The sequence below is a fragment of the Nylanderia fulva genome, unplaced genomic scaffold, assembly GCF_048542155.1.
Source record: "Nylanderia fulva isolate GAGA-0341 unplaced genomic scaffold, ASM4854215v1 Scaffold3, whole genome shotgun sequence".
Taxonomy (NCBI): Eukaryota; Metazoa; Arthropoda; class Insecta; order Hymenoptera; family Formicidae; genus Nylanderia; species Nylanderia fulva.
Window position 1 is genome coordinate 5187896 of NW_028190368.1, and position 27019 is coordinate 5214914.

At 41.1% G+C, this 27019-nt stretch overlaps 2 protein-coding genes across 3 annotated transcripts in view; one reads left to right on the forward strand and one right to left on the reverse strand.

The window, feature by feature from the left end:
* Positions 1-273: 273 nt before the first annotated feature.
* The window catches only part of LOC114933569 (ATP-dependent RNA helicase DDX42), a 30726-nt gene continuing 3980 nt past the window's right edge, over positions 274-27019 (reverse strand). The window contains exon 11 of one of the 2 annotated variants that reach the window (XM_085484328.1): positions 274-510. The gene's annotated coding sequence lies outside the window, so the exon portion shown is untranslated. Of the gene's footprint in view, positions 511-23613; positions 24307-27019 lie in introns of those variants that run through there. The other variant, XM_085484327.1, reaches the window with a different exon arrangement.
* LOC114933568 (uncharacterized) lies at positions 8004-26978 on the forward strand. Its single transcript, XM_029306201.2, has 7 exons — positions 8004-8887; positions 13160-13372; positions 13821-13959; positions 20992-21118; positions 23205-23253; positions 23392-23571; positions 23646-26978. The coding sequence occupies exons 1-7, from the start codon at positions 8598-8600 to the stop codon at positions 26218-26220; spliced, it is 3573 nt and encodes a 1190-aa protein (XP_029162034.1). The 5' UTR covers positions 8004-8597; the 3' UTR covers positions 26221-26978.

Below are 27019 nucleotides of genomic sequence, written 5' to 3' on the forward strand. Positions count from 1 at the left end.
AGATCGAGCTATCGATACGTTCACGTTGAATAATCGATTATCGATTTCTTCATACATGCGTCAATGTCGAACGGGTTGCCTAACAGAAAGATATTATGTTGAACGGGTTGCCTAGCAAAAGGATATACTTACATATTGAATGCATAGAAATAGAATATAAAACAAACTGTTAATCTCGGCTCAAATTATTGTGTTACAATAAAAATAAAATCTCGACGGCAATCGGAGCCTGTGCGGATGACATGCACAAAATTAATAAATTAAAATGAGATCTCAAGTCAAACTCATTTATTAAATTCTAAACGTTTCGACCCACTTCGGGTCTTCTTCAGTAGAATCCGCAAATAAATTAAATATCATTCTCCTCCCTATTCGAACCGTCCGGCCGTCGGAGTGTCTCCCTAACGGTGACCATCGTCAGGAAGGAAGCAGAGCAGTGACTCCCTTACCAACACCCGACAGCAAAAACAGAGAGAAGACGATGCTACACGTGACACATCACTCTAACGACTGTGAACATAGAAATAGAGTTGTAACAAAGAAATTTTCTCTAAATTATTTATTTTGTTACAGTAATTTATATTTGACCCTAGACAAATTTTTATCTGTATATACATTTTTTATATAAATGTTCGGAATCAATCAAAGTTACTTAGAATAAGAATAAGCAGGCGTCGCTTTGACAAGAGGCTAAATTATGCATTAAATTTGCATTTTCCCGTAAATAACTCCTCGGGAAATCCTGGCGTTACACGCATTGGTCAATGCACTCGGGGCATGAACAGGGAATCGGTTTCGTGCATTAATGCCAGACGGTTGTTCCTACCGGCATTATTATAAATAATTCAACGTTTCCTCTCTCGCGGGACCACCGTAGGGTGGAATAGCAATGCGATTAAAAATAGGGAAGCTGAGGTGGCGAGAGAGCGCGTGTGCGTGTTGTGCCCGATTAAAATCACGATACAGACCGGCCCTGGATCTGCGTTTGCCTACCGATATGGCGAATGGAACACTTTTTCCGAGAACGTCGCCTTTTATCCTATAAATAGGTGTACATTAACGGCGACGCAGCTGCCACGATGATTCACCTTTAAAGAGCTTTCTGCGACACGGAGATATTTGGAAAATGTCTTATAACATTGAAAAGAAATACAATTCTTTTCATCGTCAAATTAATTGACTCTCGATTAAAATTTAATTTGAAATTTATTATCGAGAGAGAAATATGTTTTTTCTTACATAATTAAAAATTGCAATTCTATATTGAATTCTTGGCGAGGTCTCTCCTTCTCCATTATAAAATTATATAACGCGCGCCGTTTGTATAATTCGCGATATATATCTGCCGGAATAATATTAGCAATGATCACAGGGCAAACGGAGAAACCGCGATTATACATTGATATTGATACGATTGTGTCACCGTGCAACTACGTAATAGAACCGATACAGGCAGATACTGCCATTTTAATAGATAATAACAGTGTGCTCGCTATATAATCGCGTCCGTTTTGCAATTGAGGGAATGAAACGTGATATAATCGCGTATATACAAAACCACTTCACCTTGACGTATAGGAGATGCCCACGCGTCGCGCTTGCATATTCAAGAAATTCAGAAATTCACGGCGTACATAATCAATTTTAATCTTCTGCAATGTAGATAAAAACACGATAGCATACTTCCGACTTATTTACATTTCATTCGAGTCCTCGCATGTTTTCGTCGAAGCGATAATGACTTTGTAGAAAGTTCGCAAATTGACATTTACGTACAACGATGTTTATATCTGTCAAAGTTGACAGAAATGATATTCGGAATTATTAGAGATTTCGTTGCAGCCTTTTTCGGGTCGTTTCCATTAACGAGGTGCAAGGTTCAATTGAGATTTCCCACGCTCGACCCGGCGCTTTCATCCGCGCCGCGAATCGAATTTTGCAGGAAAACGAGAGACGACGGAGGAGGCTGTGTCTCTTTCCACTTTATCCACCGTGACGACGGCCTTCGTGGACTCCCAGCCTCTCTCAGTATGCCGATAATGGAAAGTGCCGGGGGCGACGAGCGATTACTTGGCGATTCGTGGCGCCTAGAAATTGCTAAATCAACGCCGGCGTGCCGATCGTAACACCTGGCGCGACCAAATAAAGTCGCGCCGCTCGTGATGTATCGAATGATAATTCGTTAATTAGCGTATAGGTCAGGGTGCGAGTTGCCCCATGCAACTGCGTCGAGAAGAAAGGGAGAGAAAAAAAAGGAACACACATGGAATCGCTGAAACTCGAAACGGAGACCGACAAATGCGGCGCGCGAGCCTCTAATTACAAGGCAGATTTCATCCTGCCGATGAATTTCAAGCCGATGGATTTCGCACACCACGTGCCGCGACGATTAAGGCCGCGATCTTGACTTTCCTTAGGCGATTCGTGCGAGTTTCGATAACTTTCGCTCTCACGATAGTGGCGAATTTAGACTACGTAGCCTCGTAAATTCCCTTTGTGATATTCGTGTATATTTCTTACGGAAGTAAGATCCCACAATCAAGAATGAGGAAGGAGTCGTGAGTCTCTTAAATCTCTCGGACGACAGCCGAGATTATAATTCATCCGTGAATCGGTGTAAAGGAAAATCTTTTGCTTGCCCGATATCCGCGGTGACCATATTTTCTCAGAAAAAATTAAGGACAAACTTGAAAATTTTCAAGCTTTGTTTCAACATGTTTCCAAATCAGTTTGCGACCAAAAAAAATCATTCCGTCACTATCAGAAGACTACATATTCATATAGTTTAAAACTGATTCGAATTATCATGTTAATACTAATTTTCTCTTAGAATTTACCCTGAAAATCATGATAATCGTGAGACAAAATATTAATATATACACAGTAAAATTAGTCGAACATATTTTACATCTTATTGTGGTAGTTATTAATATTTTTTATTGTGATAAATATTAATCAAAGAAACTCATAAAATTCTTCCAATACCATATCGTCCCACGATTACCATTTTTAGGGTAAATTCTAAAAAAAAAATTCTCTGTGTACATTAAAACGCTAAATAAATATAATAAAGGACAAGGGATTTTAAAAATAAAGGATAAAATAATTTTTGGAAAAATGAATAAATCTAAAGAACAGCTACTTGAAATAAAGGACTGTCCTCTCAAATAAAGAATAGATATAAAGGACACAGATAGTCACAAATTCTGGACAATACCCGAACATTAATCCTTAGCCCTTATTAGATGCGGGATTCGAATCTATTGTATGCCTATTCGTTTCTATTGTCTCTAATTCTAAGATCGTAAATCGTGCAGGAAACACGTGCACGTGCAACGTGCAACGTGACGCGCGAATGGTACGCACACATCATATCATCTTTTATGGTAGCCGATAATTTGCATTCCTCGCGAAACGCGCTGTCGCGTCGTGAATGTCTCCTTCGTCGCGCGAATAAACGAGCTGGCGGATCGCTGAAACTCTGGACTTTTGGATAAAATATGTGCGTACTTGTGTATAAATAGAAAAATTTTCTCTCGAAATTTGCCACCGACGCGACATATACATATATAAGTCCCTTAATTTATGCAAATTGCATAAATACGAGTTCGCGCCGGATATTTATACAGCAAAAACAGTCGACGCGTTTCCACTTTGTACGCCTCGACCTTTATCATATCGCTCTCGCGGGATATTCTAATTTTACATCGCGACGATAAAAGTCACAATCTTCAAAAGGAGCCACGTGTTCGCGCGCGCTCGAAATGGAATAAGGAGGCCCGAAGCTCTTTTCCCTTCGATCGGTCGCCCAGTCAAGCTCGTAAATCGACGATAAGACTTTTTTTCGCCCTCGAGGCAACCGTGCCGGAAGAAGACTCGGTCGGTTGAGGTCGCCGGCGCCATTTCCTTTTTTTCGCCCCACATCCCCTTCGACGGCAGGAAAGTGAGACGTACCGATTTTATTGCGCGCGCCAAGATGTCAACGTATCGCGCCGAGGACAGAGCTACGAATAACGAGCCCCATCAAAGTCAACAATGACGCGGCACAAATTTATTGCATCTTGCATCCCGGTAGAGGCGAACCTATAAACAGAGATCATTAAGCGCGCGCACGTATATATCGCCCCTCATCTCCGAGGGATAATTGATTTCGAACGGCATCGAGATGTAGGAGCCGACCTCGCGTCTGTCACGTCTCTCTCTGTCTCTCTTTCCTCCTGTCAAACGCCGCGGCTTTTCCGAGTTAACGGCGAGTCGTTGCGATGAATGAGGCGGATGACGAGCAGGAAACTTGACATTTCGATCTTCCAAACAGCGAGATAAGCGCGAAGAGTCTATCTACGTGCTGCTACTTGCGCGTATTTAACTATTTTAATTAATACGATCGCGGAGGAAAATTTACATTCGATGTGATTTCGAAGATTGGAGAAAAATACTGGATGAAATAGACAATTTTGCTTTTCCACGAGTTAGACTGATTCGTTTCATATTGAACTGTCAAGGGCAAATAGCGGGTTTCCTCTTCCTTCGGGTTGACAGTTGACGGGCGTCGACGTCGACGAAATAGAATTCACGTCTGCTAAAATTCCCCTTTCGCTTTAATACCTGCCGGCAGCCGCGTGCGAAGGCCTCATGAATAATATTATCGGTGTATCGAGTTCTCTGCCACATCTCTCCGCTTGTATACATCGAGAAGCGCGAATTTAGATTCGACGGTATCGATATTCGGGATCGTCGACCCCTCTCGAAGTCGATGTTTCTCCGATGAAATGAGCGAAATGCAATTTATCCTCGAGGAAATTTGCAGCGTAAACTGCGGACATTTTATATGCGACCATAAAAGTGTGCTTCTGTAATAGAATCTTATTAAAGTCGTTTGCAATAACATATCTTTAATAAAAGTTGTGTTATTATTATAAATGGCTTTAATAAGATTCTATCACAGAAGTAAATTTTATATACATAATAAATGCATGAAATATATATATGTGTGTGTAATATTTTTTATTACAGAAGTATATTTTTATATGAGAGAATTTTCTCTTCAAATTTTCAATTTAATTAAAAGTCATGGTAATCATAAGGCAATATATGGTATTGAATAAGGTAAGAATTTTATATACCACAAAAAAGATTATAATATATACATAGTAAAATTAATCGAACATATTTTATATCTAATTGTGGTATAGTTATTAATGAGATAAATATTTTTAATCAGAGAAACTTATAAAATTCTTCCAGTATCATATTGTCCCACGATCACCATGATTTTTCGAGCAAAATCTAAGAGAAAATTCTCTCTCTATATTTATGTACACGCATATATTAAATTGTAATCTTAAACTTGCAGGCAAAAAAGTCGTGTTGCGTCCCCAGAGACTCTCAATTCACTTTAAATCTCGCGATATTAGGATTCTCTGAAGAGAGACGAAGGCGATCTCCGTGGGATCGGCAGTCATGTGATTATCCGGGTGTCTCGTGTCTTGGAAAATAAATCGTCGAGGACCTCGGGCGACGGAGTGGAAGAAGAAGAGGCAACAACACACAGCCTCCGTTTTCGCGCGCGTAAAGACCCATGAGACCACCGTCTGCGCAAACTTTCGCGGAATGTTCTTTGTCGCTCCTTTGTGGAATCGTCGAGATATCTGTGTATGTACATATGTACGTCACTATACGTGCCTCGGGTCCCCAAGAGTGTTCGGTGTCTTACGTAGAAGTAGCGTACGTGCGAATATCCGCGGTGACAAGCAATTAGTACCGACAATTAGCGCCGTACGCGAGATGTCTTCGGCTGATCGTGCCAAGGATAAGTCGCTCTCGTCTATTCGCGGTTCAGCTACCTTCGATCGACCAGCTCGAACCAGTTCCTTTTCCTTTCTTTCCGATCCGACTCTCGATATATGTACGTACATGCGATGACGCGCGTCGTCCCTCTTTGCGTTTTACGCAGAAAAATCCGTCCCGATAGTTGGATTTTATCCGCGATGTATATAATAAAGGCGCTTCGTAACGATTCCTCTCATTAGAGAGAAACTTTCGTTATGATTGCACTATATTAACTTACGGATAATTAGAGGAGATAAGGACACGTAAAGTAGAGGCGTATTTTATTAGCGAGAGTCGCCAGTGATACTCGTATCGAATTTACGAGATACGTCCATCGGGATATATTTGAACGAGGCAACCTTGCGACACCGACGGCAAATTCTCCCTTTGGTCATAAGCATTCGCGAGCGACACTTTCTCCTCATCGCCTTCTATTCGCCCTCATCAGGTCTATGTGCGTAATTATCATTAGTCCCACGCGCGTTCAACTCAAAGATCTACTTTTCCATAATATATTGCGAAAGGAACAAAAATTGAAAGGAACAAACGTAAATAATTATTTCAAAATCCATTTATACACAGAGAGAATTTTCTCTTAGAATTTACCTTAAAAATTATGGTAATCGTGGGACGATATGGTATTGGAAACACTTTACAAGAGTCTCTCTCATTAAAATATGTGTACCTCAATAAAAAAATATTAAAATAACTACCACAATATAATAAGATATAAAATATGTTCGATGAATTTTACTATGTACATAATAATATAAAATTCTTTCAATACCGCATATTGTCCCATACAATTACCATAATTTTCAGGGTAAATTCTAAGAGAAAATTTCTCTCCGTGTAATAATCAAAATTCACAATTTCATAATTCGACCCTTGGGTGCATTTATTAATGCATTACCATTTTTGCAATTTTGTTTATCGCTCGCAATAAAGAACTCCCTAATAAAGAACGAAAAACGTGTTTCGAACAAGCGAAAAATCGGTTGGCCTCCGTCCTCCGATGGCGCCGAGAGAGAGAGAGAGAGACGAGAAACGTTTGTTCCTCTCGTCCGCAATGGCGTAGGTGAGGCCAAGTCGCCAAAAGAAAAAAAAAAGAAGAAAAATACACAGCTTCGGAAGATTTCTCTCGGCGACAGCCTCTCTCGATTCTCGCTTTCGCGCGCTTTTCCGCGCGCGATCGCGAGCGGGTTTATTCCGGGTTATCTCGCGCGAACCCGCGGGTCATCTCGACGCAGATCCGCCGAAGGATGCGTTTTTGTTGGCGCGCTCTCTCGTGACCTGCCATGCCGCGACGACATGGTAATTTCCAATTATCGTGCGATCAGGTTCTATTATTGTAACGAGAGAAGTTAAAGGTCGATCCGGTAACACGGATCTCTTCCTCGAACAGATCGATGCGAAATCGCGATTACGAGAGATGAAAAGGACCATCTCTCTCTTTCTATCCGGAAATAAATTCGGAATACGTGTTATTAGTTATGTTTTCTTTTTTAGAATGATTTAGACATTTTTTATCGAACCGATCTACAGGAGATCTTAGATGACGTTGAGGAAGAGACTGCGCTTGGTCCAGCCTCGTCCGAGATTATCTTTTTTTTTTTTTTGCTTCTTCCTGGATATCTCGTCGTTATTAATGTCGCTATTACTTTTTTAATTGCATCCACGGCGCCAGTGGTATAATGATAGCGATGGTATGATGCTGTGGAGTATCTTCTCTGACGTAGGTGGAATCCAGCCGCGCAGCGATCGCAAGCGTAGATGTCCGGCCACGAGTGCATTATGCATGTGCATAAATTGCGCCTCGAGGAGAGGGGGTGGATGGCGGGGAGAGAAGGGAGAATTTCTGCCACTTCCTTTCTAGATTCCTTGCCGAAGTGGCTCTTGCATGTCGTCGCGTCGATCGTAATAACGCGATCGAGGATGCTCTTTGTGCGATTTCCGCGCGAGAATCGAGACATCTTTGCCATTCTCCATTCGAGATTCTCGATCGGCTCAGTAATTTTCAATGTTCGCGAATTATTCGAGAGATTAATTAAAAATTTCACTTTCCAATTTTTCCCCACTCTCTATATAAAAATAAGGAATAACGTTAATAATTGTATATACTTGACAATTGTCGAATCGCGAGTCGTATGCGAGAACAACAATGAAAAAAAAAAACAAATCCCGCTACTTTATTTGCATATTAAAGCGCTATTTCATGTCCGCCTATAATTACGAAGCTGGACCGCGAGGGAGGAGATCGCGATCCGACCCTGAAGAGAGAGGAGAAGGAGAAAAAGGGGGATCCAAGGGAGCTTCGGGGATTTCGGTGTCGGACGACGTTGCTCTCTGGCGCGCGAAGAAGGAAGAGATCGCGGAGCGGAGAGAAGCGAGAAGCGGAGGAGGTCCGTGCTCTCGTTGACTCCGGCCGGCCAGTTTCAGCCTCAGCGCTGGACCGTGAGCCACGCGGTCTCTGCTCTCTTTCTTCGCTTGCAAAGATGTGAAAGATCGACGTGGAACCGTCGAATCGTCGCGTCGACTTCTCGCGAGATATCAATTTAAATATAGAATGACAGCGCGCGCTTTGGCTCGCGCCGCGATCGATCGAGAGATCGAGCGCGAAAGTGTTGGAAAATCGAAGACCGGTCGGTCGAGATAGGACCCTTCGATTTGAGGAAAATTCAATTGCGCGAGTGCGCACCCAAGCGTTGAAGTCTCCGACATTTCGGGCGAAACGGGCGACGGAAGATACGTGATCCGATTCATTCACGATGATCTATCAGTCGAGCCACCAAGCGCCCACGATGTCGTCCACTAGGAAAACGTCTCCCAGACCGCTTCATCGCAATCTGCAAGCGTCCCCGGGCAAGTGCGCAAAAACGAAACGTGCGAACGAGCGGACGATTAATGACGAGAGATGCAAGGGAAGATGCAGGGTGCAGTGGAGCGAGAAACACGTGAAGGAGGGCTTGGTCCTCGTCCAGGAGACGCAGCTCGCCAGAGTGGTGAAGACGGGACCCATCGCGGAGCATTACGAGATCGATCCAAAACCGTTTGCGAGGCGAGTATCGATTCGTGACTTTATTGGCAATTTTATTGACAGTTTTTAGTTGTGCAAACTCTGTTGGAGATTATAAGTTTAAATAGTAAAAGTACTTATAAATAAATATAAATGAACAAATATATAAAAATAGCAATTCCGAGTATGCCTTGCATTAATAAAATAAACTACTTTATATAACTCAGTGATATGAGAATATCAAGAAATCATATACATATGGTATAAGAGAATTTTCATTTAGAATTTACCCTGAATCATGAGGCGAGTATCGATTCGTGACTTTGTTGGCAATTTTATTGACAGTTTTTAGTTGTGCAAACTCTGTTGGAGATTATAAGTTTAAATAGTAAAAGTACTTATAAATAAATATAAATGAACAAATATATAAAAATAGCAATTCCGAGTATGCCTTGCATTAATAAAATAAACTACTTTATATAACTCAGTGATATGAGAATATCAAGAAATCATATACATATGGTATAAGAGAATTTTCATTTAGAATTTACCCTGAATCATTCTCTGATTAATATTTACCACAATAAAAATATTAATATAGACATGTAAAATTATATGATTAATGCGGATAATTAAAAATTAATCGAACATATTTTATATCTTATTGTGATAGATATCTTATAAAATTCTTCCATATATTGTCCCACGATTACCATGATTTTCAGGGTATAAATTCTAAGAGAAAATTCTCTCTGCGTGTGTGTATAGAGCAATTATAATATTGTAAAATTTTTAGACTGTTGCAAATTTTAATTATACATGCATGATTTCCTTATATAAATTTAAAAGAGATAATTTTTCGGACAAATTTAGCGCTTGAATGCTTGAACCCCCGAATGAACTTTCTTATGAAAATGGATCGCCGCTCTCTCGGTCAGTCGTAAATTTATTCCCGACGATAGCGTCGCGGATCGCATCGCGCGTAACGAGCCACGCACGATGATTAATCGCCTTCGGATGCGACGCGTAATTTGTCAAAGAGTTACGCACGGTAGCAGTGCGCGCAACGATACGCGACGCGCGTCCCGCATTAATCATATTTATTGCACCGTCACTAATCGCCGCGCGAATTAGGTTCGTAATGATCGTCGACGAGACCAATAGTGTCCTGAGTGTCGGGGGTAATAAGACACCGATTGTCCAACCTGTAATTTCGTGCTAATAATTTAATTTAGAGTTACGCGCGCGCGAAACTCTATATATATAATACACGCGTGACATTATTTTATTTACAGGTAGAACGCCGCCGCGCCGGTGAAATTTATCGTCGTTACTTTCATTTTCGTCATATTAATCGATAATGACTTTTACGTAATTCTTACATTAAGGTGTTCTCGAACAAGAAATTACGGACGGCAAATAATCAATTTTAAATATCTATATGTCGAATTTCTTATTAGAATATAAATTACATATCATTATTTTAGTTAGGCTCGATTCATTATATCGTGTTTGTATGTCCGCGATTTTTTTTTTGTTGGAAAAAATAAATATAAAATATATGATAAAGATAAACGAAAGTGCCAATAGGCGGCAAGATATCCATATTGATGAATCGTCGGCGTGTATTGCTCGGTTATTAACCCAAATTGACAGTCGGTTCCTTTCTCGGGAAGGCGTGACGAAAGACCGCAAATGAATGCGTTTGCTCGCACGGATTGTAAAAGACGTTTCGTATTCATGGATATGTTAATGCATCGTTTTTTAATGGATAGCGCGCGTATTGATAACTCGTCGCGCGCTCGTTATCACTCGTCCGCGATTGCCTCGCAGCACCTTTTGCATCGTTAATGAAGTTGATTTACCTGCTGCTGGCCAGCACAAAGACGTGTTTCGCACAACATATAAACAGTCACCGAGCCGTAACAGATGTAATCGTGATATTTACGGAGATGTTTGCGCGTGTTTGCGCGAACATCTCGCATGTCATCAACGTTCGCGCTATTAAATAGAGTGCTCGCGTAATTAATGACAGATGTGGAAATCGATTCTTTATCATCGATTAAATTATTTGATATAATATGACATTGGAATTTTATAAGAGTTTCTCTGATTAATACTTTTATCACAATAAAAAATATTAAGATCTATCATAATAAGATATAGCATATGTTCGATTAATTTTACTATGTACATACATATTAATATTTTTTATTGTGATAAATATTTTAATCTTATACAATTCTTCCAATACTATATTGTCCCACGATTACCATGATCTTCAGGATAAATTGTGAGAGAAAATTCTCTTCGTGTAAATATAAAAAATATAAAAAATATAATATAAATATATTGACAAATACAATATAAGGAGATGTAGAAAAAATATTAATTACGATTTTAATTAAAACAGTTAAATTATATATACTACACTTTTTATCGTTCGAGTCACGGTGCGATAGGCAAGAAACAAGAAACGTCTCAGGGACGATCGCGATAAATTTTCACAAATTATTCCGTCGCGACGCGACGACTATCAACACCTCCCTCCCAGAAAGAGTTTGCCGTCATTACCCGCGACCCGATCGCTAAAATCCAATTTTCTATGATTACTGCTCGTACCAATCTTTAATAATGACGAAATGCTTTAATCGTTGCGCCGTATACAGACGGGTATTATCCGGTGTGTCCCGGCGATTCAATGGTCTCTCTTTCCCTCTCTGGTTCTTTCTTTCTCTCTCTTTTCGAACGTGTTCTTTGATACCCGCTCTGCTCGTGGTAATTACTTTTAGAAGCGAGCCTTGAATGCCTGCGCGGTAAAGGGCAGTAAAAATTGCGGTATCGCCATCCCTCTCCATCTCTGACTTCTCGTTTCTTTTGTTCCTTGGTCTCGATCTTTGCATCGAGATCTCGAACGAGAGGAAGGGAATTCGGGGTACCACACCAGGTACGACCTTAAAATCGGAATCGATTAAAGTTAATTGCGTTGCCCGCGCTATCAGATGCTCATTATCCTTATCTCGCGAGGAGACGAATATTGCCGTCGATTTGCACGCGAGGTTGCACCCTGAGAATTCTTATTCCATTTCGGCGCAATCCACCAACCGGACTTCCGGTTCTTCGAGTCCTAGACGCCTCTATCTGTCGTGTCTTCTTTAATTCGGTGATTTTCTTCGTGTGATTATAATTATGATAAATAAGAAGAAAAATAAAAGAAATTTATTAGCCGTGTTTTTATACGCGGGCAAAAGTAGAACGCCGGAGTATTTACGATCTCGCGATATATATATATATGTAGAAAGTTAATGAGCGATATATCATCTATGATCGTATCTTGTACTCGGTCTCGCACTTTATGTAACGCAAACTCTCTCGCGTATATAAAGGTGCTTGCTTAAATACGGGTGAAAACGTGAGATACGCATTACCAGACACAGGCCAGGCCTTGCCAGGCGCCGCTCTGTCGACCTTGCCGAAGGAGACGACCGGAATCTTCGACGGCGGTTCTTAATACGATGAAGAGCGCGTTCGGGATTGTAAATAATGTAATCACTCGACGGGATGTTAAATGCGAGATGCACGGTGACATTAAGTATCGCGAACAGGACATTGTCTGTTAAAGTAACGCAGCAGGAATACGACGAGCACAAAAGTGCCGTTGAGACAAAAGTCGTCAGAGAGTTTACGCCGAGATCAACTTGACGGATTAATGCTTTAGCTCGATAAAATAATATCCTTTATATGTAATGAAGCCACGAAGGTCATAATTGTTGAGAACGATCGCGATAGAGCGTTTTCGCAGCAACACCGGACTAATGGAGAATTTTGATACTGCGAAAGCGAATTGCTTTTTCGAATGAAGGGGAGAAAGAGGAGAAACAGCGGAAAGTATTCGGATTGGTAATGAAGGATGCCAGGAAGGTGGTTGCGTTCCGGGCAACGACTCGTTTTTTCAAGGGCGAAAATAAATTCCTCGTGAAAATACGAAGTCGAGCCGGTAGTAAGAGTCGAAGTTACATTGGAACATCCGAATAAAAATACACACTGCCGTGTATCACATACTATATTCGAAGAACAATTTATTGAAACGTCAGATATATTTTGTATAATTTCTTTTTTGCCATATTTCAACATCTTGTATATTTTAAAATTCAAATATGCGAAATATCGTAAGATTTTGCAGCGATAAGAGAAAGAAGGCCTACACAGTTTCTTTGAAGAGAAAAAAAATCGCGAAGTTTATTAATATTAATATTAAATATTCATTAATATTAAATATTCATTAATATTAAATATTCATTAATATTTTAACAGCGGTCAGTGGGCGAGAGTCTACCGTTGCAGATCGCGATCAACTGGAATACTTTACGCGGCCAAGTACTCGTCTAGAAACCGATTCAACGCCGATTGTAGCGCGGAATTGAGACACGAGATCGCCCTGTTATCCCTGTGCTCGCAATCGCCACGTGTCGTTCGGCTGCACGATGTCTACGAGACGCCGAAAGAAATCATCTTGGTCATGGAATAGTAAGTATTTTTTTTAATATTAAACCCACACACATTTTTCGCGTCAAGTCCTCTTAATAATATAATTATTTCGAAGAAAGAGAACTGTGAAAAGTATTTAGGAAAAAAATGTATTACATCAACGACGCGATGATTTCTAAATACCCTTATTTTTATCCTATACATAGAGAGAATTTTCTCTTAGAATTTATTTTGAAAATCATGGACGGGACAATATGGGACAATAATGGGACAATATGAGTTTCTCTGATTAATATTTTATTTATAGTTTTATTTTATATATTAATATTTTTATATTGTGTGGTAAAAATATTTAATCAGAGAAACTCTTATAAAAATTCTTCCAATACCGTATTGTCTAACAATTACCATGATGTTCAGAGTAAATTCTAAGAGAAACTTCTCTCTGTGTCCGATCTCGATAAAGAAAAGATGATTTTTCTTTCAGCGCGCCCGGAGGCGATCTGCAAACGCTTATCGACGGCGATTTGGTGCCCCTCGAAGGTGACGTCGTACATTTTGTGCGGCAGCTAGTGGAAGGACTCGCCTACCTCCACGAGAGAAATATCGCCCATTTGGACATCAAGGTAAGTTCGACCCATAAAAGGTCGATGCGAACTTGTCACGCTTCTCTTCGGATCCCGGAACCAACAACTTGGTCGCCAGAAATTTCCAATCGTGCTTGCGTGCAAGCGCGAAAGAGAAAAATAATCAGAAAAATCACGAGTGGGACGTTTACGATATTATGATATATGTGTCTCGCTTTGTCGAGAGAACTCGATGGAACTCAATATAAATCGATATATCTCAATCAGTAATTAATTAATCGAACGAGTCGACGATGCTGGACAACCGTCAAACGACTGGACTCTATTTCGCGAAAGCGGTATTATACACCTGTCGATAGATGAAGAGAATTTCATTGCGACCGAACGATGAGCTCTGAAAAATAAATTGGAATCCCCTGCACGAACAAAGGCACGAACATACATATCGATCGTAACAAGCCTCCTCGATCGCAATTCGAGAGGAAAAAAAATTAAAAAATCGGAATCGAACACCCGCGTCTCGAACACTCCGATTTATCGTTGACACGTGTGTTATTTCCATACCAGACTCGCTTTTAAAATACGAATGCTCCAAGAAGAGGGATGCTGCGTGTTGCATCCTGCGTTCATCAGCGAGTCGAGAGATAGAATCGGACGATGGAGACTTTCGAAACTTGAGACATCTTCGCAGAAGATATGTTTTCTCTCCTCTGAGTTGACTCGGTGTTGATTTCGTCCATGAATGTTCATCAGTGAAAAGAGAGCGCGCTCCGGACATGACGTATCGCGGCGCAACGTATTTTCTTCTCCCTTTGTCAATGTTACATAAATTATTCCTGTCTTCTTCTTCTTCTTCTTGGTCGGCGACGTTCTCTCTGAAAATCCGGGCAGGAGATGAATTAAGCCTATGCCTATTGAACAACGAAGTGGCTCGTTCAGCTTCGAGCTCACTTTGTTCCTCGAAGCCGGCATCGTATTTTTTTGCGAGTGCTTGTTCGGGGCATCAGCGCAAACATTTCTCCGACTGGCTTACTTTTGTCTCGTTTCTCTTTATTTCGGCCATAAAACGCTCGTAACGGCGCAATTAAGCGCAGACATCGTCGACGTTTACACGCGTGAAGAGGTCTTTAATCTCCGACGTCTTTTAATCTCGACAGCATTGTTTTATCGCTTCCAGAAAAAAAGAGAAGAAGAGAGAGAGAGAGAGAGAAAACTCTTCACGTGTTGCACTAAAAACGTCGGCAACTTAGAAGTCTCGAAAAACGGACCTTGTTTCGGAGAATTGCAGGGTTCGACCGAACTATGACAATTTTTTATGTCCCAATAAAAAGAAAGAGATATTTTGACCTGTTCTCCTCCTCACTCATTTATTATACACGCGACAAGATATTTTACGACAGCCATCAATTATCGTGTCGCTCTTCGCTGATCGAATTAGAGATGTATATCGTGTCGCAACCCTCACAACCTAACCTAACCATAACGTGTAGGTCTTATCATGAACTCGCTAATCAAATTAGGAACGCGCCGACGCCCGATTAGCGTCCCAAGAGGAATGTATGTCCTCAGGATGTAAACCTGCGTGGGCGTGCGTGGAAATATAAACCGGCGACAACAACACGCGAGGTGGTGCAAAGGCACCTTCTCGTGCCGTAAAGTACATTTTGATCCGACGAGGTCGTCGGATCGCTCGTTACGGATGGGAGAATTTCCCCTCTCGTTATCCTCGCGAGAAAGAAAAGTCGTCGAGCCTTTAGCAGCTCGAGCAACATCCTCGAGCGACTTGCATCTTTTATCCGCGAGTTAAGGCTCCTGGATCTTCGCCGCGGCCATGTTAGATTGTGACGTCAGAGGCGAGAAAGCACCCGCTGAAAATTTGTAGATGCCATTTTTAAATGAAATAATGGCTTTAGCACACTTTTAAAATATTTCGAAAACTATTATTTTCCTTTGCGACGGTCAATCAATAACCATAATATTAGACCTCGTCATGCGGAATGACTGTATATGTGCAATAGTCATTTTACAGCTATTGATTAATTGTAAAGGGAAGAGAATAGTTTACGAGGTATTTTGAGAGTGTGCTAAAATCATCGAAATATCTTTTTATTTCGAAGTGGCATCTAAGAATTTTTAGCGTGTATTTTCTCACCTGTGACATCACAATTCCAACATATAATCGGTGAGGAGGTCGAAGCGCCTTAAGATCGATTTGCATTGGTCACACATTGGAGGAAGAAGAATTCGATCCTCTCTTGCGCGGAACAAAGAGCCCTCCTCCTCATCCTTTGACGACGCAACGAATTAAATTAATCGCGCGTAGAGTTCAAGTTACGAATCGATTAATATTTATCGCGTTCGCTGACGGTGACGCAATAAATTAACTCCGGCCTACTGTAAGCTACAGTTGCTCAAGTTTCAAGCGACGAACGGCTCTCCGCTCTTGATTTATTTCGTAAGCGCTACACGACTGCGTTCAACTGCGTATGAAACGCGTCGTTGCGTACGACGTGAACGCATTATTCCCGCGCTCCATAAACACACTGCCGCCGTATTTGGGTGTAGTATATATAGCGCGTATGTATGTGCGCGAGAGAAAAGGAGATCCGTGAGGAGATCGCTCGTATATGAACCCTGAACGAACGTTTCGACTCTCTCGTCGGATAAAAGCCAGAAGAACGAGAGGAGCAACAAAGTCTCTGCATTAATTTATAAAGTATGTCTCGCGCGATGTCTTCGTAAAAAAAGAGGAAAAGGACAGATCGAGTCATCCTCGGGTTACGTTTTAAGCTCGATGCCACCCACTCGCGGTCCTCGGGGTCCATAGAAGCGTAACGCTTCCGCCGCGGGCGATAAGTGCACCAGATTCCGGCGCGGATATGCAGATGAGAGAGGGAGAGAGATGAGAGAGATATCTCGGCGAGCAAAGTCGTTTGCGCAAAAGATCGCAAGAAACTTGCAGCGCGGAGGAAAAACAGAACGCGCGAGCTGCAGCAGCCGACCACGCCCTGCTCCTTCGCTGATATACACACTCTCGGTGAATCACACCTGGTTCCTACCTGCGTTAGGTACCCTACACATGTCTGGTCACCATAACGAGAGCAGCTCTCGCGATAACCCGGGTTACCGTCAAGAGGAGAGATGGTAGCCGCCGATCGACCATTTCAGATTATAGCAACCTTTCTCGCTCTCTATAAAGCTGTGTCCTCACTGGAACAACAACGATCAATTTGTTGCTTATTGTTTTTGTTCATACCGAAGCAACATAATTACAGGAACATTTGTTCCTTTGTGACTTGTTGACGCGTGTTGCTAATTTTTTTTATCTTTACCGTTTTGAATGGAAACAGGCGGCAACTTTTGTTCCTGGCAACAGAAACAGTGAGGAACTTTAAGAAACTTTCGGTAACAACTAGCAACTTTTTAAAGAAACATTGAACACCAAAAAGTTACTCGTTGCTGCTCCAGTGAGGACGCAGCTTAACGGCTATAATGATAAAAATATGTAACTGTACACGTGTAAGATGTATATTAATATTAATTTTTCTACCGACCGGTTTCTCGAGCAATATATTTATTTTCTTTTCCTTTGTAGAACAAACACTTCGATTGAATGGTCAGGCGACTTTGACATATTCGTTTTAGCCCACGCATCTGTTTGGACACCGTAAAGAGATTTCGTAGATTTAATCGTGTGGGATTGTCGATCATTCTTCCAAAGAGTCTATACCCGATCAGATATTTACTATAATGTCACAACGCTGAAAGAAATTGATTAACAGAATGCCTGAAGCTATCGTTGAGATCAGACTTTGTATTCGGTTAGTCATAGATTCTGCAGAATTTGCATGTAGATGCGATTTGTTAAAAAGTCAATATTAACGTAGTTTTATCTTAAATCAGTATAATATATCTTTTTATGTTTTTTTTATGTCGGAAGAAAGAAAGAAGGAAGAAGCTGTTTAAATTATTAAAATTCTGAAAATTAATATTTGTATGTTTAATTCAAGTGAACAGGCTCTCTCGAAATGAAAGACAAATCATGTTTCATATAGAATCGATATCGTAGTTCAAATGTTTGATCAGAGTTTCCGGGCAACAAAGAGCATTATATAGATTGACTACAATCTATGTTTCATCGAGCGAAAATCCGATTGGATTCGCGAATGTAACGAGAAAATGCGCCGTATTCGATCTGTCAATCGCGTCAGCTGATCTCTCCAAGCGATCGCTGAATAGAATGGAATGAGAATAGCTTCGCGCTTCTCTCGGCGCTTTAATCGGTAGTCGTTCCACGGAAAATACACGCGCGCGTTAAGAGCCCGGCGGAAAATAAATGTCTAAAAAAGGCCGCGAACGACTGACTGAGAAGAACGACGGCAGACCGCGCGGCGTGCCATTTTGATGACAAGCGCGATTGCGAACCGCATTATTCTTTATAATCTTCCCACTAGCGTGTGGCCTATTTATCATTCGACTGCAAACTCGCGTTCGCGAGCTTCTGCATGCGCGATATTATTGTGTCGATTCGCGAGAGTATATGGCTACGTAATATTCCCGCCACGTAATGGCCCCGTGTCGCGAGAGAATTACGTATCTCGAGGGCCGAGATTTATTTTTACGTCTTTTGTCATTATTTATTAGTCGCGCGCGACCAAGAAAGAAACTTTGAATATTCAGGCGCGCCTACGAGAAAATGCCCAAGGCTCTCCTCGCGTTAAATCGCCGAGGATTCCGAGCGTGTGGAGCTCTGATGACGCTCGGAAAGGGTCGCTACGTCCTTCTGTCATTGCTCCATATCAACTTTAATGGGAAAAACAGATCATTGCAATATATATATATATATATATATATATTTTTATATATAAAAAATTAATTTTTTTCGATTGACACCTACGGTTGATTTTATCACATCTTGCTCAATCAACGTGCGACATGCATCATATGCAAATATAATATATGTTGTACATACTTACACGGAGAAAATTTCCTTTTAAAATTTATCCTGAAATTCATGGTAATCGTGGGACAATATGGCATTGGAAGAATTTTATAAGAATTTCTCTGATTAATATTTACCACAATAAAAATATTAATATGTACATATATAGTAAATTAATCGAACATATCTTATTGTGATAGATTATTAATATTTTTATTGTGATAAATATATTTTATAAAATTCCTTCAATACCATATTGTTCCACGATTACCATGATTTTCAGAGTAAATTATATAATAAAATTCTCTCTGTGTATATGCACAGCAATTTTTCAGCTTATTCGATCGAACCAATGGCTGGTGAAAGCGATTCTATTGTAGTTCGGACATCTCTCGAGCTGTATACAGAATTATTTGAATAATTAAAAGAAATATTTAGATAAGTGCAAAAAATTTTAGGAGATGATTCTTTGTCGAAAATTAAGGGGGTTTCTCATATAAACATTATATCTTATATAAAATCTTATATCCCTCCCTGATGAGTTTTCTAAAGGAGAGATAAAAATTAAGTTTTTATCTTTTTTTAAATATTAATAAATATCTTTTTTATTAGTGGAAAATATCCAGCAAGTTTCATTTTTTTTAATTTGTCTGAAATTTGAGAAAAAAATTCTCTTTAGAAATGTGTAACTCCTCAGGAAGGGATGTAAGAGTATACATTTATATAAGAAACGCCTCTTAATTTTCGACAAAGAATCATCTCCTAAAATTGTTCGCACTTATTTAGATACACCCTGTACAATCATTACGATTTAGATTATGTCAGCAATTATAATACCGCGCAACCTTCGAGATACTCACGAGCGGCCTTCATTGTACATCGGTTGTACTAGCGATTTATGGTAATTAGATTGTCGGCGTGTCTTTGAATTTCACGGTGATCTATCACAAATCTGTCGCGATTCGCATACTTTATCCTTCCGTTCGCTACATTTTCATAAAAATTATCTCGTCGATATTTTTTCCGCGGCTAATTAATTTCCCTCGTTTCCATGATCGGAACCATAAACCGGCGTGGCGGCTGCATTAGAATCGCATATATGAATACTCGCGATTATAACCGGCTGTCATACCAAGTTGGTACATATTTACATTAGCGGACAAACGCTGCTATTCACGCCGCAGGTCGTCGCAAAAACGCATCGAAAACGGTGCACTTTCTGTTGAGCTCCGCGCACGTTGAACTCATTCTCGTCGCGAAAGATCAAGTGCGTGCCCTGTTTTTCCTCTCTTCCTCCCTTTGCTCCGGAATCCGAGATAAAGGAACCGATTACTCGAATACGGAAGAGATACGTGCATCTTTTTGCGCTTCGAAATGGAGATTGAAATATCGGGCGATTTCGTAATCTCTAAACGATGCAGGAGTACATCGAATTTCCATTCGCGGAGAAATCCGACGATGATTATATCGGATGCACTCTTATCTCTCGCAACGCGATACAGAAAATCGCTTCCATTCTCGATCTTAATACTGCTCGCGTACGCTTATCTGCGCGCGAGCACGCGGAAGACCGATAGTATCCCTTTGGTTACGACGACGATAAAACGTAATGACATAGACTATGTTTAGTTTTTTTTCGAGATATCGGAAGCGAGATCGAACTCTATCTGGTTCCACGAGCTACGCAAAGAGATTCGATCGTGTATTTTATTTAGACAACAAAACTGTTAACGATTTTGAGACATTTTTTAATATTTTATATGCAATATAAATTAAACAGAGAGAATTTTCTTTTAGCATTTACCCTGAAAATCATGGAACATAGTGGTAAAAAGTAAATGAAAATATTAATGTTTACCACAATAGGATATAAAATATCTTTGATTAATTTTATTGTGTACCTATATAGTAAAATTTACTATGTATACGCATATTAGTATTTTTTGTTGAGCTAAATATTAATCAGAAAAATTCTTCTACTATCACATTGTCTCACGATAATCATGATTTTCAGGGTAAATTCTAAGAGAAAATTTTCTTCATGTATATATATATTATAACATAATATTATAAAATATTATATAGTATTATAATATAATAATATCATATGTGTGCGTGTATTGTTACAGCCTCAAAATCTGGTCATGATGGGCTCTTTTCCGGACTGCGACGTTAAATTGTGCGACTTTGAAATTTCGAGAGTGATTTTGGAGGGCACCGAAGTCCGCGAAATTCTTGGCACCCCGGATTACGTCGGTGAGTGGACTTTCCTTACCAAGTTTTCAACAAATTATCTCTCAATTGTACTTATGCGTCGATGCGAAATTTAAAATATTTATTAAAGGAAAAATCTCCCTTTTTTAATGCAAATGCCAGAAATGCGTGTATCTGTAAACTGGACCTTGTATTTTATGCGACCGAACGAGAAAAACAAAACGTTTCTATTTTCTGTCGCAACATCGTTAACATCGTTCGAGGTCGTTTCGAAAGTTTAACGCGCATTTAATAAATCGAGCATGCAACAATTTCGTAGCAATTCGCCTGCGCTTGATCACTAAGAGATCGTCGATACAGCGACTTGACAAACCTTAATAAGGAACAAAATTATAAATTGTCGCATTACATGGCTGTCGAGATAGCGTGTACCAGGCATTAGGAGACATTATCGAAAGGGGGGATAAAAGAGGGGTCACTCGTCCAGGTGGATATCCGCGCTTTGCTCTTTGCCGCGCGGCTTAATTGCTACCGATCATTATCTGGGTCTGCTAATTGACGATCGCCGCGACGAGATCGCAAGTATAATCGATATTAATTGACACGTTAGCCTCATTGCCGGCTGCTCCCCTTAATAAAGCCGCGCTTTATATACAACCGGACCCCCCGTAATTGACGTCGGTCGTTTCAAATCATGCCGTTTCCAGGCAAGGTAATCGACGCACGTCCGATGTGGCCTTTACGTCGCCCGGAGAGCGAAGTAAATAACAAAGTCGGACAGGCGATGAATTAAAGTTTTTCCCCCTTTTTTTTTGTGCGCGATTTTCCTTTCTCTCTTCTCTCTATAATATATAGAGTGTCTGACATCAGGTGTCACACTGAAAATGTACAAGTAGATCTTGTTATTTGGAAACAATTTTCCCTCAGCAATAATATTGAGGCATCAATAAGTTTCGAGTTATAAGCAACTGAAATTAAAGGTTTTCTCAAACTAAGCCTTGTGAAAAAAATATTAACAAAACCACATTCTCCAATTAATTTCAAGTAGAGTTTACTTTAATAAAGTTTTAATTTAAAGTTTATAGTTATAAAGGTACATCCAATGGCAAAAATTGGAAACATGCAAAAAATGATGGCTTTCCTCGACATTTTTGCTGAGGAAAAATCGTCTCCAAATAACGAGATCTACTTGTATATATTTTCGGTGTGACACTTTCCGTCAGATGCCCTGTATATCTCCCTCTATCGTTTAAAATTGAGATCTCGCGCGAACAAACGCGCTTCTTCTCCCTAGGCTGTCATAAAGTATTCAAATACGATTTGCAATTTAAAGGAACGACGCATTTTTCTCGGGGACTCGCAAAAATTATTTACCGATTAATCATCGCCGGTGTTGTCGGGTTTGATCGGTCTCACCCGCCCACCTATTTGATAGCAGCGAAATGTCAAGCGGCGAAGAATATCGGAGGTGGTACCGTTACGCCTGTTGTAAGAAAAAGGTGCTCCGAATCCGTCAGCCGCTTACAATTAATATCGAGACAGAGAACCGGTGGACTACCCGTCGTCCCGATTTAATTGATACGTGTCGTCATCGCGCAAAATGTCTACGAAATAATAATAGGATCGACGGGGTGTGTTGGCGGTGGGTAGTTAAGATCGTATCGAGGTAATCCAGTCTGACAGTTCCCTCGGCAAAATGCCTGGGAACAGTTATCGCAATCATATTTCTTCGCTCCGACGGAAAATCGAGCTCTAAACTTTTATTAAAGGATTTTATAGAAGTTGCCGATCTCTCCATTTCACTAGATCGAATTTAGGGAATAAAGGATTTTAACGATATAGCTGTTTATCGAATTTAAAAAACCCTAGTGCAAATTAAAATACTGGATAAAGCGAATCGGATCGTCCCGACTTCATCTCCAAGTGGAGACGACCCACGATTTTTGTACGTAAATAAAAATGACGTGCATGATGCTCGAGTGACGTCACGTGCGAGGTCACGACATAAAATAAGTGGACAGACGGACGGACGGACGTGGAGGAGACCTCGGCACGTGAGATCGCGTTAAATGCTATTGTACGTACATACATTTCCATATATTCAATCGTGTTTACATTTCTCTTTCAGCGCCCGAAATATTGCATTACGAACCAATCACCCTGGCAGCCGATATGTGGTAAGGCCAAACATGGTATTTTTGTGTATTGTTCTTTTACGCTTTGAATCTTCGTACGGATATGTATCAAATTTTCCTCATTCTATAAAAAAAAAAAAGAAAAAAATATAATTTATAAAAAATATGAATTCGTTCCAGGTCGCTCGGTGTCACGACCTACGTATTGCTGACGGGCTTCTCGCCTTTCGGCGGTGAAACCGACCAAGAAACCTTTCAGAACATATCTTTGGGAGAGGTGGACTTTCCCGAGGAGCTGTTCGAGGATGTCTCGGTACAGGCGAAGGACTTTGTCGCGAAGCTCTTGGTGCTAGACCCAAGGTACATTAAATTCATCGCGCGCTCGAGTTTTCTCAAGAATAATTTATTCCTATTTTATTTATTTATTCTTTCAGTGCACGAATGACCGCGAAACAATGTTTGCGCCACGATTGGCTGCGTGGCGCCCCGACACAGGCGTCGCCTCACCTACGAAGATACCTGTCCAAGTCGCGAGAGGTTCTCCTGGAACGTTTCGTCAGCAGGGAGAACCTGAGACGAGCCGCCTTGATGAGCCAAACGAGTCTCTGCCAAGCGGATCTCCAGAATGAGCAGAATCATCAGCAGCAGCATCATCGACAGGGCTTGCAGGACTGCCTGCTGAGTCAGAGCGAGATGTGTCTGAGCCACTACCTTACGGGAAGCCGTTCGAGTTTAGCGGGCAGCGAAGACTTTCCCAGCCCGGCAGATTCCCAGGCCAGCCTGGATTCTTCCAGGACCAGCTTGAGCTGTGCGAGTCAGAGCTGTTTGCTGAATCAAGAGCAGACGCGAGGGCTGTTGAGCAAAGCTCAGAGCCGGTCCCAGGCTAATCTGAATCAAGGCCTGAGTCGCGGGATACTCTCGAGGATACGCAGTCTGAATCACGTTCAGTCTCAGGCGTGTCTGCTGAATGGATCCGCGATCGGTGCCATCGCCGCGATGAATCCTGTCATCAGCAAATCTCGCGAGAAACTGTATGGTTTGAGGTCCTTGTCGAAGTCCCAAGGTGTCTTGGACATCTACAGGAGCCTGGAATGCCTGAAACGTCGAAGGAAGAGTTACCAGCGAGCCAAGACCGAGGATATGGCGCCGATTTTTAAACAACTCGGGGCCGAGATCGCGTCCTCTAGACTTACACCGTCGACGAGCGACGATCGTATAGTCATTAACGTAACGTCGGAGACTAACTTAACGTCCGAGAAGATTGAAAAAATTAACCAAGATACGCCAGCAATTTCGGACACGAAGATGCCGAGTGATTTTAACGTCGAGAATCAGCATAACTCGTGCATTTTATCAAATAACACGAAACGTGAAGAGAAGAGTGTAAATCAGTTGCAGATCCCGAAGAAGTTCACCTCGGAATCCGAGGAAAATCTAGATTCCCTGAAGTCCATCGAGTCGGACACCCTGACGGAAGATTCCGACGAGATATCGTTAAGACGCGAGAGGGAACCCAGTAGTTTAGACAAACATCCTTGCGAACGTCAACATTCGGACGTTTCCAGCCATTCCAACAATTCAGCGGCGTCCGACGACAAGGAAGATCGTTCGACGGAATCGGAGAATGACGAGCCAAAGTATACAGTAGCCCAGCTGGTCTCCGCGTTCAACAAGCATCAAGAGGTCGCTTCGAAAACGAGCCTGAAAGCAATCATGTGCGAGAAGCGAATTAACGAGGTGACATTTCCGACCGGCACAAAGGCTTTGCGTCTCTTCATCCCGGACATTAACATCACCGAAAGCAAGATCGTGAGACGAAAGACGAGCTACAAGCCGCGAAAGAATTGGGAGGAACTCAGAAAACGCAACGAGAAGAACGAAGGTGTTTTGAAGAGCCTCGATAATGATTCCGATAAAGAGGATGAGGATAACGAAAATGAGATTCGGGACGAGCTGAACAGGAAAGAGGACCAGGAAGATAATATTGTTGCTGTTTCACAAGAATTAATCGGTCAGTCTGAAGATACGAATTTATCTCTGGATCATTGGTTGCTTTTGCAGCCCGAAGAGGATAATGAACAGTCTATCTTCATCGATACTTCGAGCACTCGAAGCAATCTCGATACCACGATAGATGAAAAGTATAAGCAGTGCGTGAAAGGTGCCATGTCTGGCAAAACGGAAATACCTGCAAAGAGTGAAAAACGAAATTTAAAGTCGCTAGAAACGCAATCTAAGATTACTACGTCGATTCGTCAAAAGGAGAGATTGCCTAATTATATATATCCAGACTTAACTTTGAAAGACGATTCTCATAAAGAACCTAAAAAACAGACTGTCACCGCGATTAATGGAAAATTCGGACCTAGAATCGGATCTAAGATCGAACGAAACAAATCGAGTTTTAGTACCGACACCGCAAATGTAAATCTGAAGGATATTCTGCAGCGAGTGGACAGTTCCCAGAGTACTCCTAAAGAAAATCTAGAAAATCTCAGGAAGAGAACTTCGATCGCGAAGATTATCTTAAACGACAATCTCGGCCACGATAATCAAGACGGGACAACAAACTCTCGCGCGAAGAGTGAGTCTTCGACCGACAGTCAGTTGACGATTCCGCCATCCTTTATCAGATCCTCATCCTTGTCGAGCGACAGCAGCTGTCCTACGCCGTCCAGCGTGCAATCCGATATAAACGTGTCGTGGGAGGACGTCCAGGTTGCCGCGGGTTCCAGCACTTCTCTGGAGAAAGAGGATGTCTGCAGAGTCGCGAAGATGAGCGATATCCAACGGACGTTCAGCGAGGGAAGAAACAGACAGTACACGGAAGAACGAAAAGGCGTCTGGGGCCGGATTTGCACCGGCTCTTACACCAGAGCCATGGAAAAGTTCAGCGGCAAAAATATAGAAGCTGCGAGGAAGTCAACGGGTTCGACGATCCTCGCGCAACAGACGGAAAAGACTAGGAGGAAGAGCAGTCCTGCGATGCCGCAGTATATAAACCTTTAAGCATCCTGATCTTTAGATGATTCCTGAAAGTAGAATATGCAAAAATATATTGCGAGATCTATCTAAATGTTCCTGAAGAGATGCGATCCTTCAGATCGTAATGACGTGGAACGGAAGAGTCAGATCGCGCGAGCAAAAGCGGAAGATAATGCTCTTGCGATCTTGAAGAGTGACCCTGAACGAGGACCTTGGGCATTAGAAACTCCGCGATCGGAACGCAGCTTTTAACGACATGAATATACGCGTGTCAGCGGTTCTATTGATGAGAGAGCCGTCATTAACGTCCCACTCGAATGAGTGTCGACCGGTGCATGATGGATGACTCTTAGCGTTATCCCTTTGACTTAATCTTTATATTGAGCGAACACTTATTCGCGCGCGCAAGACAAGAATAGTATAAATGATATTTTTAGAAAAAAGAAAGAGGCATAATAGATGAAATAGTTCTTTCGACATCCTGATATCTATTTTGGTTACCTTATGTGTGCGCGCGCTTTCTCTTTGAATATTCGTAAACTATTTTTAAACTTTCTCTCATGCATAAAATATTTTAATGCAATATTTTTTTGTAGATTTCAAAGATTATTATTATTAATAAAATCATAAGATTATTACAAAATATTGATTAATTTCGGAAAATTGTGTGTAGAGAGATTGGATTATAAATCTCTGCATTTTTTCTTCTTTCTATGGATGCCATATTTTATTGTATTTTTTATATATGTAACCTATTAATAAATTGTGTCTAAAAGAGTAAACACCGTTTTTCAGCAATGCAGTTATTGGAAAGATAATCTTC

Bases quoted from the DNA above. Each gene is read 5' to 3' on its own strand.
- LOC114933568 (XM_029306201.2), top strand. From the start codon at position 8,598: ATGATCTATCAGTCGAGCCACCAAGCGCCCACGATGTCGTCCACTAGG. The intron at 8,888-13,159 runs GCGAGTATCGAT...ATATTTTAACAG, and splicing joins GATCCAAAACCGTTTGCGAG to CGGTCAGTGGGCGAGAGTCT. The intron at 13,960-20,991 runs GTAAGTTCGACC...GTATTGTTACAG, and splicing joins TCGCCCATTTGGACATCAAG to CCTCAAAATCTGGTCATGAT.